Raw genomic sequence first — 15,305 nt, 5'->3', positions numbered from 1 at the left:
TATATAAACTCACTGCTTCCACTGTTGGCGCCAACAAATATATGTATATATATATTTGTGAGAGTCCTTATGCCTATTCTACAAGAGACTTTGTTTTCCAGAGACTTTTGTAAAATACTGGAGAAATGTAAACATCCTGACCTATTTCCCACTTTCCACACTGAACCATTATGCAAAATGGGGATTCACATCTGTCACTTTGAAACGAATTATGTCCAACCCCCCCAACTCCTAGTAGTGGCCCACTTCTTATCCATGGCCTACATGTAGTCTTATACAAACACTTTTTCTAATTGGGCATAAATGGTTCACAAAGTACAATAACCTTGTTCCATTCTGTGGGATCTTATTTGTGACACAGGTATATAAACTTAGAGTACAGATTGAAGTGGGGTGATTTATTTTTCGTTACCCTGTGGGCTGTTGAAAATAGTGTTAATTCACTTGCAAGGGGCTCATTTTCAAAGCACTTAGACTTACAAAGTTCCATAGTAACCTATGGAACTTTGTAAGGCTAAGTGCTTTGAAAATACGCCTCTAGTTACACAGAAATAAAGGTCAACAAATAGGCTATATGTGAAACATTTTTATTGGACTAATCTAAAGTACTTATGACAATGAAATTCTACTAAGATACAACCGAGTATTGGAGGTGTATAATCGCTAGTGTACATGAAATGTGGAGAAAAAAAGACTTCAGAAACCATGGAGAATACTCCTTATGTAGGAACCACCTTTCAATTTTCGAGTACTCCTGTTCTTCAATCACTAGTCTTCACAAAAAAAACTCCACTCTTCTTATTCATGCAGTACATGCACATACACCTTCCACAATACTCAATGGTAAAGGCTTGTACCAATTATATACATTCGGTGAATCAAATATTACTTAGCTTAAATGTTCTTGAAGCTGTCAATCCAAACTGTCTCCAGCAGCATACAGCGTTCACGAAGCCCAACAGGAGACCCTGTTTCGCCACAATTAGGCTGTTTCAAGGGCCAGAACTTTAGTACAGACCGCTATCTTCCATCTTACATACTTCACCGCATTAAACTGCCTCTCATCGGCACTAATCTAAAGTACCCATATCATGACTGCAAGACTAACAGACATTAGGCAAATTGGAATTAGCTTTATGAGTAGTAGTTCTTTGTTTTGATAAGTTTTGTTTTGGGTATACTTTTGCATGGAAGGTTTTTATGCCGATGATGAAAGAGTGAGAGACCACTGAGATCTTTTCAGCTCGTTAGGTCACTTGCCATTTTTGAGCTCTTTGAGGCTTTTCCTTCCATTTGTGTAAGGGTTGTTTTCTGTTCTTAATGGGGTTTTCTTCTGTGATTTCATTTGCATGTTTTAGTTGATTCTTTGTTTTTAAACATGTTCTTGTTACTATAGAATCTTTTCCATTCTGTCTCCAGAAGAAACTGAGCACATTGCTGCCACTCAGAATGTAGGGAGCCGTCTGGACAAAGATCAACCGAGTAAACACGGAGACAACATTACTATTCCTAGCAGAAATGCCTTTCCAAAAGTAGATGGAGAATCATTGGTACCAACAGGAATTTTAAAAGGAGATGCGCAACTGAAAAATGAACCACTAAGGAACAAGAGGGTGCTGTTGCCAGAGCGACCCCCGGTATGTGGTTTGGGAGTCACATGGACCTCTTCTAGGTCCTTTGCATCAGAATGTTATGAACAGTCCAGGATTGCCTGAAAGAGGAATGTTTAAACACTTTGGGCCCTGTTTACTAAACGCACCTTAGTACGCAGGACCCTATGAGATCAATTATATTATTAATATTATTTCAAAGTAAATAAGCAACATGACTCGATAGAAATGATATGTTTATAAGGTAAAGTGTTTAAGAAGCAACCTCCCTTTTGTTTGCTTTGAACGATTATTAGTTTGATGATATTTCTTGCATCCTCATAGTCTGATGTTCTTAATTCCGTATTCATGTTGCTCCATTTCTCTTAACTTTTATTCTTAAAATATAATGATATTGAGAGAAAGTGGCTGCACCTAACGGATATACTAAAGTTAGCTCCTGAGGTTTTAGGTTATATCGAATTGTGTCATTTGCTCAACTGATTTTGAGAGTACCATTTACTTCTCCGTATGACACACAGAGGAAGAAAGGGAATCCAAACGGTGGCTACGAGTTCTATTCAGGAATTGGTGAGAGTGCCACCCCAGATGTTGTGATCTAAGCCTGAGCCACAAATCATTCCAAGTGCATAGAGGCCGAGGTTGTTGTGTTAGAAGAGCAGCTAGTTTGGGAAAATGGATTGGTTTCTCTCCTTCACCAGCATTGCTGTACCACCTCCAGCTCCTCCATTTTGATTTTGGTATTGTTGCAGATATAAACTTGTGTTTATAGTCTACTCTGTTGAAAATCTTAAATAAAATGGGGGGATTTTTAAAGAATACAGAGATTAGGAGCACATGGCAAGATCAATTTTCAAAGACATTTATGAGGGTAAGCAGTGACTTGCGCTCATAAATTGGTTCTCTGAAAAATAGTCCTAATAGTATATATTTTATTTAGTATCTGCATTTTTGAATAAGAAAAACAATCTTTATTGAAGAATTCTAAAATTTAGAGAACACAAAGTCAATATCTACAGACTTTGTCCCAAAGTGAACAGTCTGAAAATCCCCTTAAATTACTGGGGTTCTTTTCTCACTTGTTCTGAACTATTACTGAATGGGCATGAGCTGAATCTAAAATCCTCACACACGGGTGATGTCACCGACAGAACCTGGCAGGGGAAATAGTACCCCAGCAACTTTAAGCTTTTGGGTAGCACACCTGCTCCCACATTTTCTACTGTTCGTTTTGGTTTCCAGCTCACTCAGAGGCAGTCTTTATTTCAAATTTACTTGGAGCGTCTCAGACATGACGGTAATGTGCGTGCATGCGCGTTTTTTCCGTCCCCGCTTACTGTGCTTGGAACATTTGCTTTAGACCGGTTGTAGCCTGTTTAAAGCAAACGTTATATAGCATGTAATACACAAGGGGTTCTGCGTCCTTTTTACCGTTCCCCCGTAGCATCTACCAACAACCCTATGCAAATGCATCGCAACAAATTCATTAGTATTAAAATGAGCATTCCGAGCAGTGCAGAGGCCTGAGCGCCTACCTCTAATATGCAGAATTTTATGGCAGGTCTGGACCTGCAGACTGCTTCCCATGGTTAGACGCTCATTGCACAGACCCCTGACCCGAACTGAACCCCCCCCCCCCCCGCTACCAAAAATCTCCATGGTGATCTGGTGACCCACCCTCCCCTCCCGTCCACATACCTCTATAGAGTTTGAGGCAGGAGGGCGGGAGCAACGCCTCCTCCCTCCTTCATCTGGGCCCACCCTTCTCAAAATGGCATCTCCCAAAATGCACTGGGCAGAGCTGGGTGCCATCATTTTGAGAAGGCGGGCCAAGAGGGAGGAGGCATTGCATATGCCTTCAACTCTAGAGGTATGTGGACGGGCGGTGAGGGGGTCATTAGACCACCATGGAGATTTTAGTAGCTGGGTGGGGGGACTCGAGAAGGGGGTGCACTGGACCATCGGGGATTTTGTGGAAGAGGAGGGGGGGGTCATTAGACCTCCACAGTTTTTTTTAGTTTTGTGGGGGAGGGGCTTGAGAAGGGGCTTTGCTGGTCTCTGGTGGACCCCCTCTCAAGCCCTCCCCAGCCCCCCACCCCCCCGCAACTCAAAAAAACTCTGTGGTGACTACCAATTGCATTTGACAGCTTTGTGTCGCAAACAGTGACCGATGTACAAAGTGGGATCTGTGCATCTCATTTGCATGCCATCCTCTTTGTGCATTGGTCGCTGTTGGCGACTTGGTAAGATTTCCTGCGGCAGCCATATTTAATGGCTACCTTTGTGCATCTGGCCCTCAATCAGGAGCATGGTATACTTGTGCCCTAAGTCTGCTCAGGTGGTGGTCCTTTTGAGCAATGTGAGTGCTGCATGTACAATATTTCCAACCCTGGAAATCTCGTGATTTTAATGTGTTCTGTCACTATTTTATATAATTTTCCTGTTTGTTTATTTTAATTTATCTTTGAAAGGTGATCATGCATCCCAGATCCAAGAGGTTGCTTCAGGTGTATTTCAGGAGATTCTGTGATTAAGAAGCTGTTTAGTATTTTGTTTGCATGACAAGCTCTGCATTAACCCAGGCTTATTCATGCGTAGTTATACGTTTCATTGTACTTTGAAGGGGTTTCGTCAGGCTCGAAAGTTGAGACCCAGCCAATCTACTGTGAAGCCTTCCCGCTTTCAAGATACGACTGTGTCTTTCAGGCTAAAAGAGAACAGGCCACCTACTAAAGACAACAAGATCCCTTGGGTACCCCCAAACCCCACCTCACCACCTGCTTCACCAAAGCGGTATGCAAGAATAGATTTTATTTTCATGTGCAGTGTGTATCCCATCTGTTAATCATATGGCATATTATTTGTTTGTTTTTATTTGAAATATTTTCGAGGAACCATGGAGTTAATATTCAAAGAGGAATGCCTGGATAAATGCTGTCATTATGCTGACCTACTGATATTTAGTGGTACTATCCAGGTAGTGACGCTAAATATCCTTATGGAATACCATGGTACTATCTGGACAGTATCCCAACACAAAAAAGGTCTCTCTCCAAAAAAAGATTTTTCTTTCTTTTTATTGTAAATTATGTTTCTTCAAGGACAAGCAGGACAATGTAGTAAATGTAAAACGAATCGGAGAAAATGTTTCTTCACTCAACGTGTAATTAAACTCTGGAATTCGTTGCCAGAGAATGTGGTACAGGCGGTTAGCTTAGCGGAGTTTAAAAAAGGTTTGGACGACTTCCTAGACCGTTATTAAATGGACTTGGGGAAATCCACTATTTCTGGGATAAGCAGTATAAAATGTTTTGTACATTTTTGGGATCTTGCCAGGTATTTGTGACCTGGATTGGCCACTGTTGGAAACAGGATGCTGGGCTCGATGGACCTTAGGTCTTTCCCAGTATGGCAATAGTTATGTACTTATGACTGTAAAATCCTCACTCATGGGTGATGTCACTGATAGAACCTGGCAGGGGAAAAAGTACCCCAGCAACTTTAAGCTGTTGGGTAGTCTTACCAAGCATGCACACCTTTTTCTGGGCATTAGAGCCATCACTTAAATTTAGATTCTGGATTTTGATACGGTTTTTGTTTATCCTTTACAGAATTAGGTGTCTGCTGTTTAACACTCATAGACCCTGAAGAAGCCTTTTGCAAAACTGGTTCCATAGGCATAGGTGATTCAGTATCTTACGAGTCATGATAATTGAAGCAGAAGTCTGTCATTAAATAGAGATTCAAGGCGCTTTTACATGCTAGTGTACACTGTGTTGCTGGACTGCTCTATTGAATTTCAGATGTCTGTGAGGAAATGACGTCACTACCCGAGATGGCGGCTCCTCTTCCCCTACCAGTAATCATTAATGCATCACAGCCATCCTGTGACCTACCGCATCACTGAGCAGCGGAAGGTTGATCAGCTTCAGCAGAGAATATTTTTTGAATGGATTCGAAGGCGCAGGGCTTTAACTCGGCTTTCTTACTCAGCAGTTGTGCAGTCCCTGATAACTGGCGGCACTGTCCCATCCTTCCTCCAGCGGGAAGAAATGGGTCTGGCCCAGGAGGAGCATGACTCTATGGGAGAGATCCGAGAGTGGATGCAGGCAGTTGAAGCTGATATCAAAGCGGTGCATACCAATCTGGCCTTCACGAGCCTGGATAAGCGAGTTGAGAATTAGTAGCCGCAAACAATGAACCTACACTTAAAATTGAAGACCTGGAAAACAGGTTACAGCGTTGCAATGCTAGAAACCCCAGAGTACCTGAATTACGAGGTGGTAGGTCAACGTATTGCAAGCTCCCTGCTCTCTGAGAAAGGTGATATGGTCCTGCCATCACAGATTGAACTAGTGCTTGCACATTGAGCCCTAGGAAGGGCTGGAGAGAATGTGGCCAGAGACATTGTAGCTTGCTTTCAAAATTTTAAGCTGAAGGAAATGGTGATAAGTGCTGCTAGAAAGAATCATTTGTGTGGGACACGTTTACATTGAACCTTTATCAGGATGTGGCAGCTAACACATTACATCGGAGAGGGGAGCTCCTGTTCCTTACAGAAATACTATGAGTTTCCTTTTGCTTTGATATTTACCTGGGAGGGCCAGTTACATCGAATCCGCTCCAAGGAGGAGGCATTGAAACCCTGCCCTCAGGATGCAGTGGCTCATGGGGAGGCTCCACCGGGTGCAAGATGTTAAAAAGATACCAGCTAGACCCAAGTGGCAGCAGGTGTCCAGTAGCAAGAGCCGGCAATTGCTGCTCCAGATTTCAGCAATGGATCTTCCAGGAACTCCCTCATGCTGAACTCAGTATTGCCTGTGTATGAGGTGGTTTATACTTAATAAGCAGATTGGACTTTTTTGTGCTAAAGTTTTATATTTTTGATTTAATAGTTATTATACTGATATTTGCCTAATTATGAGAGTTCAGAGGTGGATTCATAGTTTTGCAGGGGCATGGGATGTGCTGGATATGCTAGACATGTAAACTGTTTGTTAAATGATATGATTGAAATCTCGGATATATGCACAATCGATGTGAATGGAAGCGAGATGGATGTGCTGGCTGTGTAGGGGGTATGTAAGTATGTGAGAGTGTCTTGGGAGGGCTGGGTTTTTTTTCTTATCAATGAACGGGTAACGGGTGGCGAGTGAGATAGGGTAGGAGGGGAAGAGGTAAATGGGGTGGACTGGTGGGCTGGGTTACAGCTAAGGGATGGGGTGGGAGGGGGATGGTGTAGGGGAAAGGGGAGAAGTAGGGTCTGTGTCAGGCAGAAGCAGCTCTTATCTGTGAAAGTCCCAGGAGACTGTGGGTGATTTTCAGGTAGTTTCCCTAAATGTCAATGGGCTTAATTCACCGTGTAAAAGACAATGTTTAAGAAGCTATCAGCCTCGATTTTGTTTTTTTGCTGGAGACACATTTACTGAAACATCACCAACCACTTATGCGATGTAAGGGGCATCCGCTGCAATTTTTTGCGTTCCATCCCTCAGCTAAAAATCAAGGGGTTGATTTCTAGCTCCCTGCACCCGCAAGTGAAACAGGTTGTAAGTGACCCCCAAGGTCGTTTTCTGGCTGTACAAATTGAACTCCAGGGGCATGAATATAATTTACTATCGGTATATGCTCTCAATGAAAATCAAAGGCCCTTTTATTTAGAGCTTGAGAGGTCCCTACTACAATAATCTGCAGGGTGCTGATTTTAATGTGACACTTCATCCCTGGCTGGATTCTACTGCACAACTGGTTTATAAGCAGAATGACAGGAAGGCCTTGTTTGATTTATTGGATCATATGGGGCTGGTAGATACTTGGCGCCAAGTTCGTGGTTCATGTAGGAAATACACCTGTCACTCTGCCTCACATGAGAAAGGAAGCAGTGTTCTGTTATGGATTAGGAATTGGTTCTTGGACAGAAAACAGGGGGTAGAGTTAAATGGCCAGTTCTCTCATTGGAGGAGGGTGAATAGTGGCATTCCCCAGAGAGCTGTACTGGGACCCGTGCTATTTAACATATTTATTAACGATCTGGAAATGGGAAGAATGAGGGAGGTGATTTAAATCCAGAACTATTCAAAGTTGTGAAAAATTGCAGGAAGACCGTAGGAAGTTGGAAGATGAGATTTAATGCGGACGAATGCAAAGTTGTACACATTAGGAAGAATAATCCAAATCACTTTAGGAGTCACTCTGCACTCAAGAAAAGATCTAGGTGTCATCGTTGACAATACATTGAGATCTGTCCAGTGTGTGGCAGTAGCCAAAAAAGCAAACGGAATGCTAGGAATTATTAGGAAAGGGATAGAAAATAAGACAAAGAATATTATAATACCTTTATTGCTCCATGGTGCGACCGCACCTTGAGTTTTATGTGCAGTTCTGGTCACCGTATCTTTAAAAAGATATAGCAGAATTAGAAAAGGCTCAAAGAGGGGTGACCAAAATGATTAAGGGTATGGCCACCTCTCATATGCCCCAGGTTACTAGGGTTAGAGAAAATTACTTGTATGTAATAGGTAAACTGCTTTGCTTGTATAACAAAAAAACAGTATGTTAAGGATCTAATAATAAAGTGAAGGACAGCACAAATGGAAATATCCAAAAATATTTGATGTCACATCGATATAGTAGCTGAGTCAGAGAGTGAAAACGTTTCTTCTTTAAAGTGTATAGGAGGAGAGATCAGCAAAAATTTGAACTTGATCCTTTAAAAATAACATTATGCTCGTTTTGCATATTTTGCTTTAAAAGTTTCTTGTCTCTGAACCAGTGAAAACAAGAAGCTGGTAAGAGTCACTTGGACCGTTAGATAATCGAGCGGTAAAAGGGGCATTCAAGGAGGCAAGGCCATAGCAGAGGGACTAAATGAATTCTTTGCTTCGGTTTTCACTGAAGATGTGAGGAAGATTTTTTTTTTTAATTGCATTTATATCCCACAAAATCCAAATTTCAAATTTGGTTCTATGTGGCTTACACAAAATTGAGATAAATCAAAAGGTGATCACATTATATTAAAAAAAAATAGAACCTAAGATATGTAATAAAAAAGTTTTCAAATAAAGCCATGCAGAAATATTATGTAATGGTGATGAATCAGAGGAACTGAAAAATGTTTGTGAACTAAAGCATCTGGACCAGATGCTATACTCCCCCCCCCCCCCCACACCACCCCAAAGTACTGATAAAGCTAAAAATGAAATTATAGATCTACAATATTAGTCATTTGTAACCTATATTTAAAAATAGCATGGTACCTGAAGATTGAAGGGTGGCTAATATAATGCCAATTTTTACAAAAGGTTTCCAGAGACAGGCCAGTCTGACATTGGTGCCTGGCAAAATAGTAGAGGCTATTATAAAGAACAAAATTACTGAACGTATACATAGGCATGGTTTAATGGGACAAAGCCAACATGGATTTAGCCAAGGGAAATCTTGTCTCAACAGTCTGGTACATTTTTGAAGATGTGAATAAAAATGGGCCTGTTAATATTGTGTATCTGGATTTTCAGTCTTTCGAGGAAATTTAAAAAGTTGTGGGATCTGATGTCAGCGCATGGGATGGCTGCCCAAGCCTTCAGTTCTGCACCTCCCTTATCTTAATTGGCAATCATCCCCACCATCGTTTAGTTTTAAAATTCACTATAGCTGGTCCAGCTGACCTTTCAAGCTAGCAAACCACGGCGATGGGCTCTAAGTAGCATGCCATCAGTCTGGCAAATTTCTCATACTCCAAGACGGGTCATGCGATTTCCAACATGGCGGCAGCCACTGGATCAGCTATGATGGAGGGGGCTACAAGAGGTACAGAATGGCCCACAAGCATGACACAGTTTGAAGTACCGCCCAAACCTCTTGTGGAGTTTGCGAGTGGATGTGAAAAATAAAAACAGATGTCAGAGTGGTACTCGCTGAACTTATCGCACTAGGGATCCGATTTACAAGGTGAGATCAGGGAGCTGGGCTGGTGAGTGAAAGTGGCAGAAGCGTGCCTTGTGGAGCATGTTGATGCATTATCTTGAAAAACAGCTTCTGGAAGTGCAAGGAACAGCAGTTCAGATGACCAACATACATGAGGACCTAGAAAACCACAGTAGATGTCAGGATCTCCTTTTTCATGGGGTTCGAGAAGCCCTGAAGTACAACAACTGTAAATCTGTTGTGCAAAAGGTGGGGAATTCTCTGTTCTCAGAAGGCAAGGTCACAATAGACCTCAGTAAAATAAAATTTGAGTGGGCCCATTGTGCACTGGGCAAGCCTTTGCCTAATCTGCCTAAGGAAATAGTGACTTTCTTCTGTGACCTCAAATTAGAGGAAACCATACTATCCATGGTGAGGGCATCTGCTAAAATTACATGGGATAAATTTCATTCTGATATATATCAGGACGTTGCCACTACCACTTTAAGATTGCAGAGTGTGAACTAAAGCTGTTGTCCACCATGCTTCCAGAACAGGGCATCCGCTACATGTGGCAATATCCCTCCACTCTCATTTTTATATAGATGGAAAGCTAATCCAGATCAGAGCCCAAGAGGATGCTTAAGAACTCTTTCCAGTGCAAGAGCAATCTGAAGGGCAGTATACCGGGAAACCTATCTCACTATTGAAAGAGCATCCTAATTGGCAATGCCCTACTAATGGAAAGGGATAACTGAAGAGACAAATGTCACATACTGGAATCCTTCATAAAAGAGCCATGTACATGAGAAGTAAGCCTGTGTGGGTTCCTAAAATCTATTTGCTTTACCAAGTGCAGTGAGGCTGGCCTAATTGGGCTAGTGAGTGGCCTGTTCAAGCTACACTTGTGTGTTTGTACCAGGTTTTACTGTTGAATTCTGTTGTTAAGTTATCTAATCTTTGTTACAATACATGTCTTTATCTTTATTAAAAATGTCAAGAGATTGGGGGGGGGGGGGGGGGATGAAACATTGAGATAATGCATGTATTATGAGGGGAGATGCGAGGAGTGCTTCCAACTTTAGGCATGTTAACAGAGTTGACATGCAGTGGTTTAAAGAAGGAAGGGAGGAAAAAGATAGGTGGGGGAGGGGAGGATAAGAGGGATAGGTAGAGCACTTTTTATGGCCTCAGTTTGGTTTGATATGAGAGATCAGCCATACATAGAAATATTACTTCACACATTTAATGTGCGCAGACTCAACTCCTCGGCAAAGAGATAACTTTTGTTTAAAAGTTTGTTAGATTCCTACAGGAAGTGCACCTCCTGCCAAAGCATGAACACTTTGATATTACAGTAGTTTTTGTGTTTAACTATCTAGCTGTTAATAGGCTCTAAAAGAAAACAATAGGAGTAGAGACGGTTTTATTCAGGATCTCTTCCCATACAAGTCAAGGGGGAGCATTATATATTGGTGAAAGCACTGATGTTCCAACAGTTATACAGTGGGGGAAATAAGTATTTGATCCCTTGCTGATTTTGTAAGTTTGCCCACTGACAAAGACATGAGCAGCCCATAATTGAAGGGTAGGTTATTGGTAACAGTGAAAGATAGCACATCACAAATTAAATCCGGAAAATCACATTGTGGAAAGTATATGAATTTATTTGCATTCTGCAGAGGGAAATAAGTATTTGATCCCCCACCAACCAGTAAGAGATCTGGCCCCTACAGACCAGGTAGATGCTCCAAATCAACTCGTTACCTGCATGACAGACAGCTGTCGGCAATGGTCACCTGTATGAAAGACACCTGTCCACAGACTCAGTGAATCAGTCAGACTCTAACCTCTACAAAATGGCCAAGAGCAAGGAGCTGTCTAAGGATGTCAGGGACAAGATCATACACCTGCACAAGGCTGGAATGGGCTACAAAACCATCAGTAAGACGCTGGGCGAGAAGGAGACAACTGTTGGTGCCATAGTAAGAAAATGGAAGAAGTACAAAATGACTGTCAATCGACAAAGATCTGGGACTCCACGCAAAATCTCACCTCGTGGGGTATCCTTGATCATGAGGAAGGTTAGAAATCAGCCTACAACTACAAGGGGGGAACTTGTCAATGATCTCAAGGCAGCTGGGACCACTGTCACCACGAAAACCATTGGTAACACATTACGACATAACGGATTGCAATCCTGCAGTGCCCGCAAGGTCCCCCTGCTCCGGAAGGCACATGTGACGGCCCGTCTGAAGTTTGCCAGTGAACACCTGGATGATGCCGAGAGTGATTGGGAGAAGGTGCTGTGGTCAGATGAGACAAAAATTGAGCTCTTTGGCATGAACTCAACTCGCCGTGTTTGGAGGAAGAGAAATGCTGCCTATGACCCAAAGAACACCGTCCCCACTGTCAAGCATGGAGGTGGAAATGTTATGTTTTGGGGGTGTTTCTCTGCTAAGGGCACAGGACTACTTCACCGCATCAATGGGAGAATGGATGGGGCCATGTACCGTACAATTCTGAGTGACAACCTCCTTCCCTCCGCCAGGGCCTTAAAAATGGGTCGTGGCTGGGTCTTCCAGCACGACAATGACCCAAAACATACAGCCAAGGCAACAAAGGAGTGGCTCAGGAAGAAGCACATTAGGGTCATGGAGTGGCCTAGCCAGTCACCAGACCTTAATCCCATTGAAAACTTATGGAGGGAGCTGAAGCTGCGAGTTGCCAAGCGACAGCCCAGAACTCTTAATGATTTAGAGATGATCTGCAAAGAGGAGTGGACCAAAATTCCTCCTGACATGTGTGCAAACCTCATCATCAACTACAGAAGACGTCTGACCGCTGTGCTTGCCAACAAGGGTTTTGCCACCAAGTATTAGGTCTTGTTTGCCAGAGGGATCAAATACTTATTTCCCTCTGCAGAATGCAAATAAATTCATATACTTTCCAAATGTGATTTTCCGGATTTAATTTGTGATGTGCTATCTCTCACTGTTACCAATAACCTACCCTTCAATTATGGGCTGCTCATGTCTTTGTCAGTGGGCAAACTTACAAAATCAGCAAGGGATCAAATACTTATTTCCCCCACTGTACATATTTCTAAATTTTTATGCTGCCAATGTTGATCAAGGCACATTCTATGAAGAGCTTGATAACCTGTTCTTAGTACGTAGAGGGTAGATAACTGGTAGAGCGAGACTTCAACTTGACGCTTGACCCTTGAGTCAATAATTTGGCCCCAACTGCGAGCTATGCTAACACTGATATGGAAAAGCTGACAGAATTCTTTGACCATTGGGGCCTAGTTGACATTTGGAGACAGATTCATCCTGGTGAAAGAGACTACACCTATTTCTGTCAGGTACATACCACTTATTCTTGCATTGATTTATGGCTAGGGGATTGGAAAATCTTGCAGGCTGCCTATGCTAGTGAAATAAAGCATGGACTTGGTTGGACCATGCTCTTATGGTACTTTTGTTTACGCTCTTGCCGGAGCATCATGGTCTGCCTTTGGGGTACTTTGATAATAGTTTGCTACCGGATCCAAAAAACATAAAGCAAATAGGGAAGGACCGACAACAAAAATATGTTGACATCAAGGACACAAGTTATATTGATCCTTGTATATTTTGGGAAGTGCTGAAAGTAGTCCTTTGTGGTAAAACAATAGCAATGCAGGCTCATATTTATAAAAGCCACAATGCTAGTGGAGCTAAATTACACCAGTGTTTTGAGGACCTAGAGCACATTCTTAAGAGGGCATGGGCTGGATCATGCGTCTAGTGCTTAGATCACTTATGCTTGGAACTTCATGATAAACTACAGAAAACCCCTGAGGAATAGGGCAGAGCATTTACTGGCTCATAAAATTATGTAAGGACTGCTTTTTGATTTTATGATCACAAATAGTAGGTGGAGATGGGAAGGCTTGTGTAGATCCACAAGAGATACGAATGGCATTTGTAGACTTTTATAAAGCATTACGGAAACTAGAGGACACAGTTCAGGCTGAGGCAGAACAGCTATCCCTGGCAATTACTTTTTTTTTTAAATTTTTGAAATCTTTATTAATAGATAATACAAAACATCTGAAACATAGTACATTATGCACGCCGTGTTACATGTCATTTATGTAAGCCAGAGTATTCTCATAAGTTCACGGTTATACAATACAAGTCAGAGTGATTATTGCTCTATGTACCAAAAGCCTGGCAATTACTTTTGAGGAAACTGGGCAATCAAAGATGCCAGGGCTCAATGGGTTCACTAACAAATTCTACAGATGCTTCAAGAAAGCTCTTGCAGTGTTTCTAGCATGGGTTTTGAATACCTTGGATAGAGACCTGCCACTGGCCTACTCGTAGAGGTTAACAGCAGTGACTGTAATACACAAACCAGGGAAAGATTCTGGCCTGTCTGGATCAGGTAGGCTGATCTTTGTTGGATATAGACTATAAAATATTTACAAAAATTGTAGCACAAAGGCTGCAGCATACGATGCCCCAGTTGGTAAAAGACAAACAGGTTTTATAACGGGGCAACAGATCTTGATATGGCAAGATAAAAGGGTGGGGACACCCTCTTTAATTCGTTCAATCCATGCAGAAAAACCTTCAGTAGGGTATGCTTGCCCTTTACGTTTAAAGTGTGAGTGAGGATGCCTGGATACAGACCCTTTATAGGAAGCCACTAGCAAACTTGCGGATCAATAGGGATTACACTGGGAACTTCGAACTAGAGACAGGGCTCTACTTCGTCTCTTCTGCTGTTTGCCTTATCTATAGAGCCCCTGGTCCAACTAGTTAGGTCCCACCTAGGTATCGTATCAAGGGAGGGAGGAGATGCATAAAATTATGATCTTTGCAGATGATGTTCTATTCATGCTACAGATCCAGAAACTTCCCTATCTAATGTGACCACGATTTTGCAGGACTAGGTTTCTGGATTTAAAACTATGATGTCTAAATCAGAAATTCTCAATGTTAGTCTAGCCCAGAGCAACGTAGGTCTTTCAAGGTCTCTCTATCCTTTTAAATGGGCAAACAAGCAAATTAATTTTTGCATTAATATAGTAGCCTCCCCAGAACAGCTCTATGATTGTAACTACTCACCACTTCTTCATGACATAAGAACATAAGAGTAGCCGTACTAGGTCAGACCAATGGTCCATCTAGCCCAGTATCCTGCTTTCCAAACAGCAGCCAAGTCAGGTCACAAGTACCTGGCAGAAACTCAAATCATGTCAATATTCCATGCTTCAAATCCCAGGGCAAGCAGTTGCTTCCCATGCCTTTTCCTCCAGGAATTTGTCCAAACCTTTTCTAAACCCAGATACGCTAACCGCTGTTAACTTATCCCCCGGCAAAGAGTTCCAGAGCTTAATTATTCGTTGAGTGAAAAAATATTTCCTCCTATTTGTTTTTAAAGTATTTCCATGTTTGAAGACCTAGACCAGTGGGAAGGTTTGAATGTGAGCTGGCTTGGTTAAAATGGTAATCTTTCCAGAACTGCTGTATCTATTTTCAACACTCCCCTTACCACTTCCAACCCAGTTTTTTCATAAGGTTCATCAGAAAATATTTCCACACGTATGGAGGGAAAAAACTTCCCCAAGTCCGGCGGGAAGTGATGTACCATCCCAAGACTCAAGGTGGTATGGGGGTCCCAAACTTTATACTCTGTTATAGAGCTGCACAGCTGCAGGTAGTGGTGTCTTGCCTGGAGTCAGCAGCAAAAGGCCTGGGCCAACTATGGGATGAGGGGGAAATTGTATCCGTTGAAGAA

The 15,305-nt window shown here is 42.2% G+C and overlaps 1 protein-coding gene across 4 annotated transcripts in view; it reads left to right on the top strand.

The window, feature by feature from the left end:
* Positions 1–15,305, top strand: part of LOC115456709 (protein moonraker-like) — a 118,848-nt gene that overhangs the window by 26,300 nt on the left and 77,243 nt on the right. For all 4 annotated transcript variants that reach the window (XM_030185962.1, XM_030185961.1, XM_030185960.1 and 1 more), the window contains exons 8-9: positions 1,420–1,637; positions 4,234–4,403. In XM_030185962.1, coding sequence (XP_030041822.1) covers positions 1,420–1,637; positions 4,234–4,403 — 388 coding nt within the window. The remainder of the gene's footprint in view (positions 1–1,419; positions 1,638–4,233; positions 4,404–15,305) is intronic.

This window comes from Microcaecilia unicolor, chromosome 13, assembly GCF_901765095.1.
Source record: "Microcaecilia unicolor chromosome 13, aMicUni1.1, whole genome shotgun sequence".
Classification (NCBI taxonomy): domain Eukaryota; kingdom Metazoa; phylum Chordata; class Amphibia; order Gymnophiona; family Siphonopidae; genus Microcaecilia; species Microcaecilia unicolor.
The sequence above is the reverse complement of the archived record's forward strand: the minus strand, read 5'-3'. Positions and strand labels throughout refer to the sequence as shown.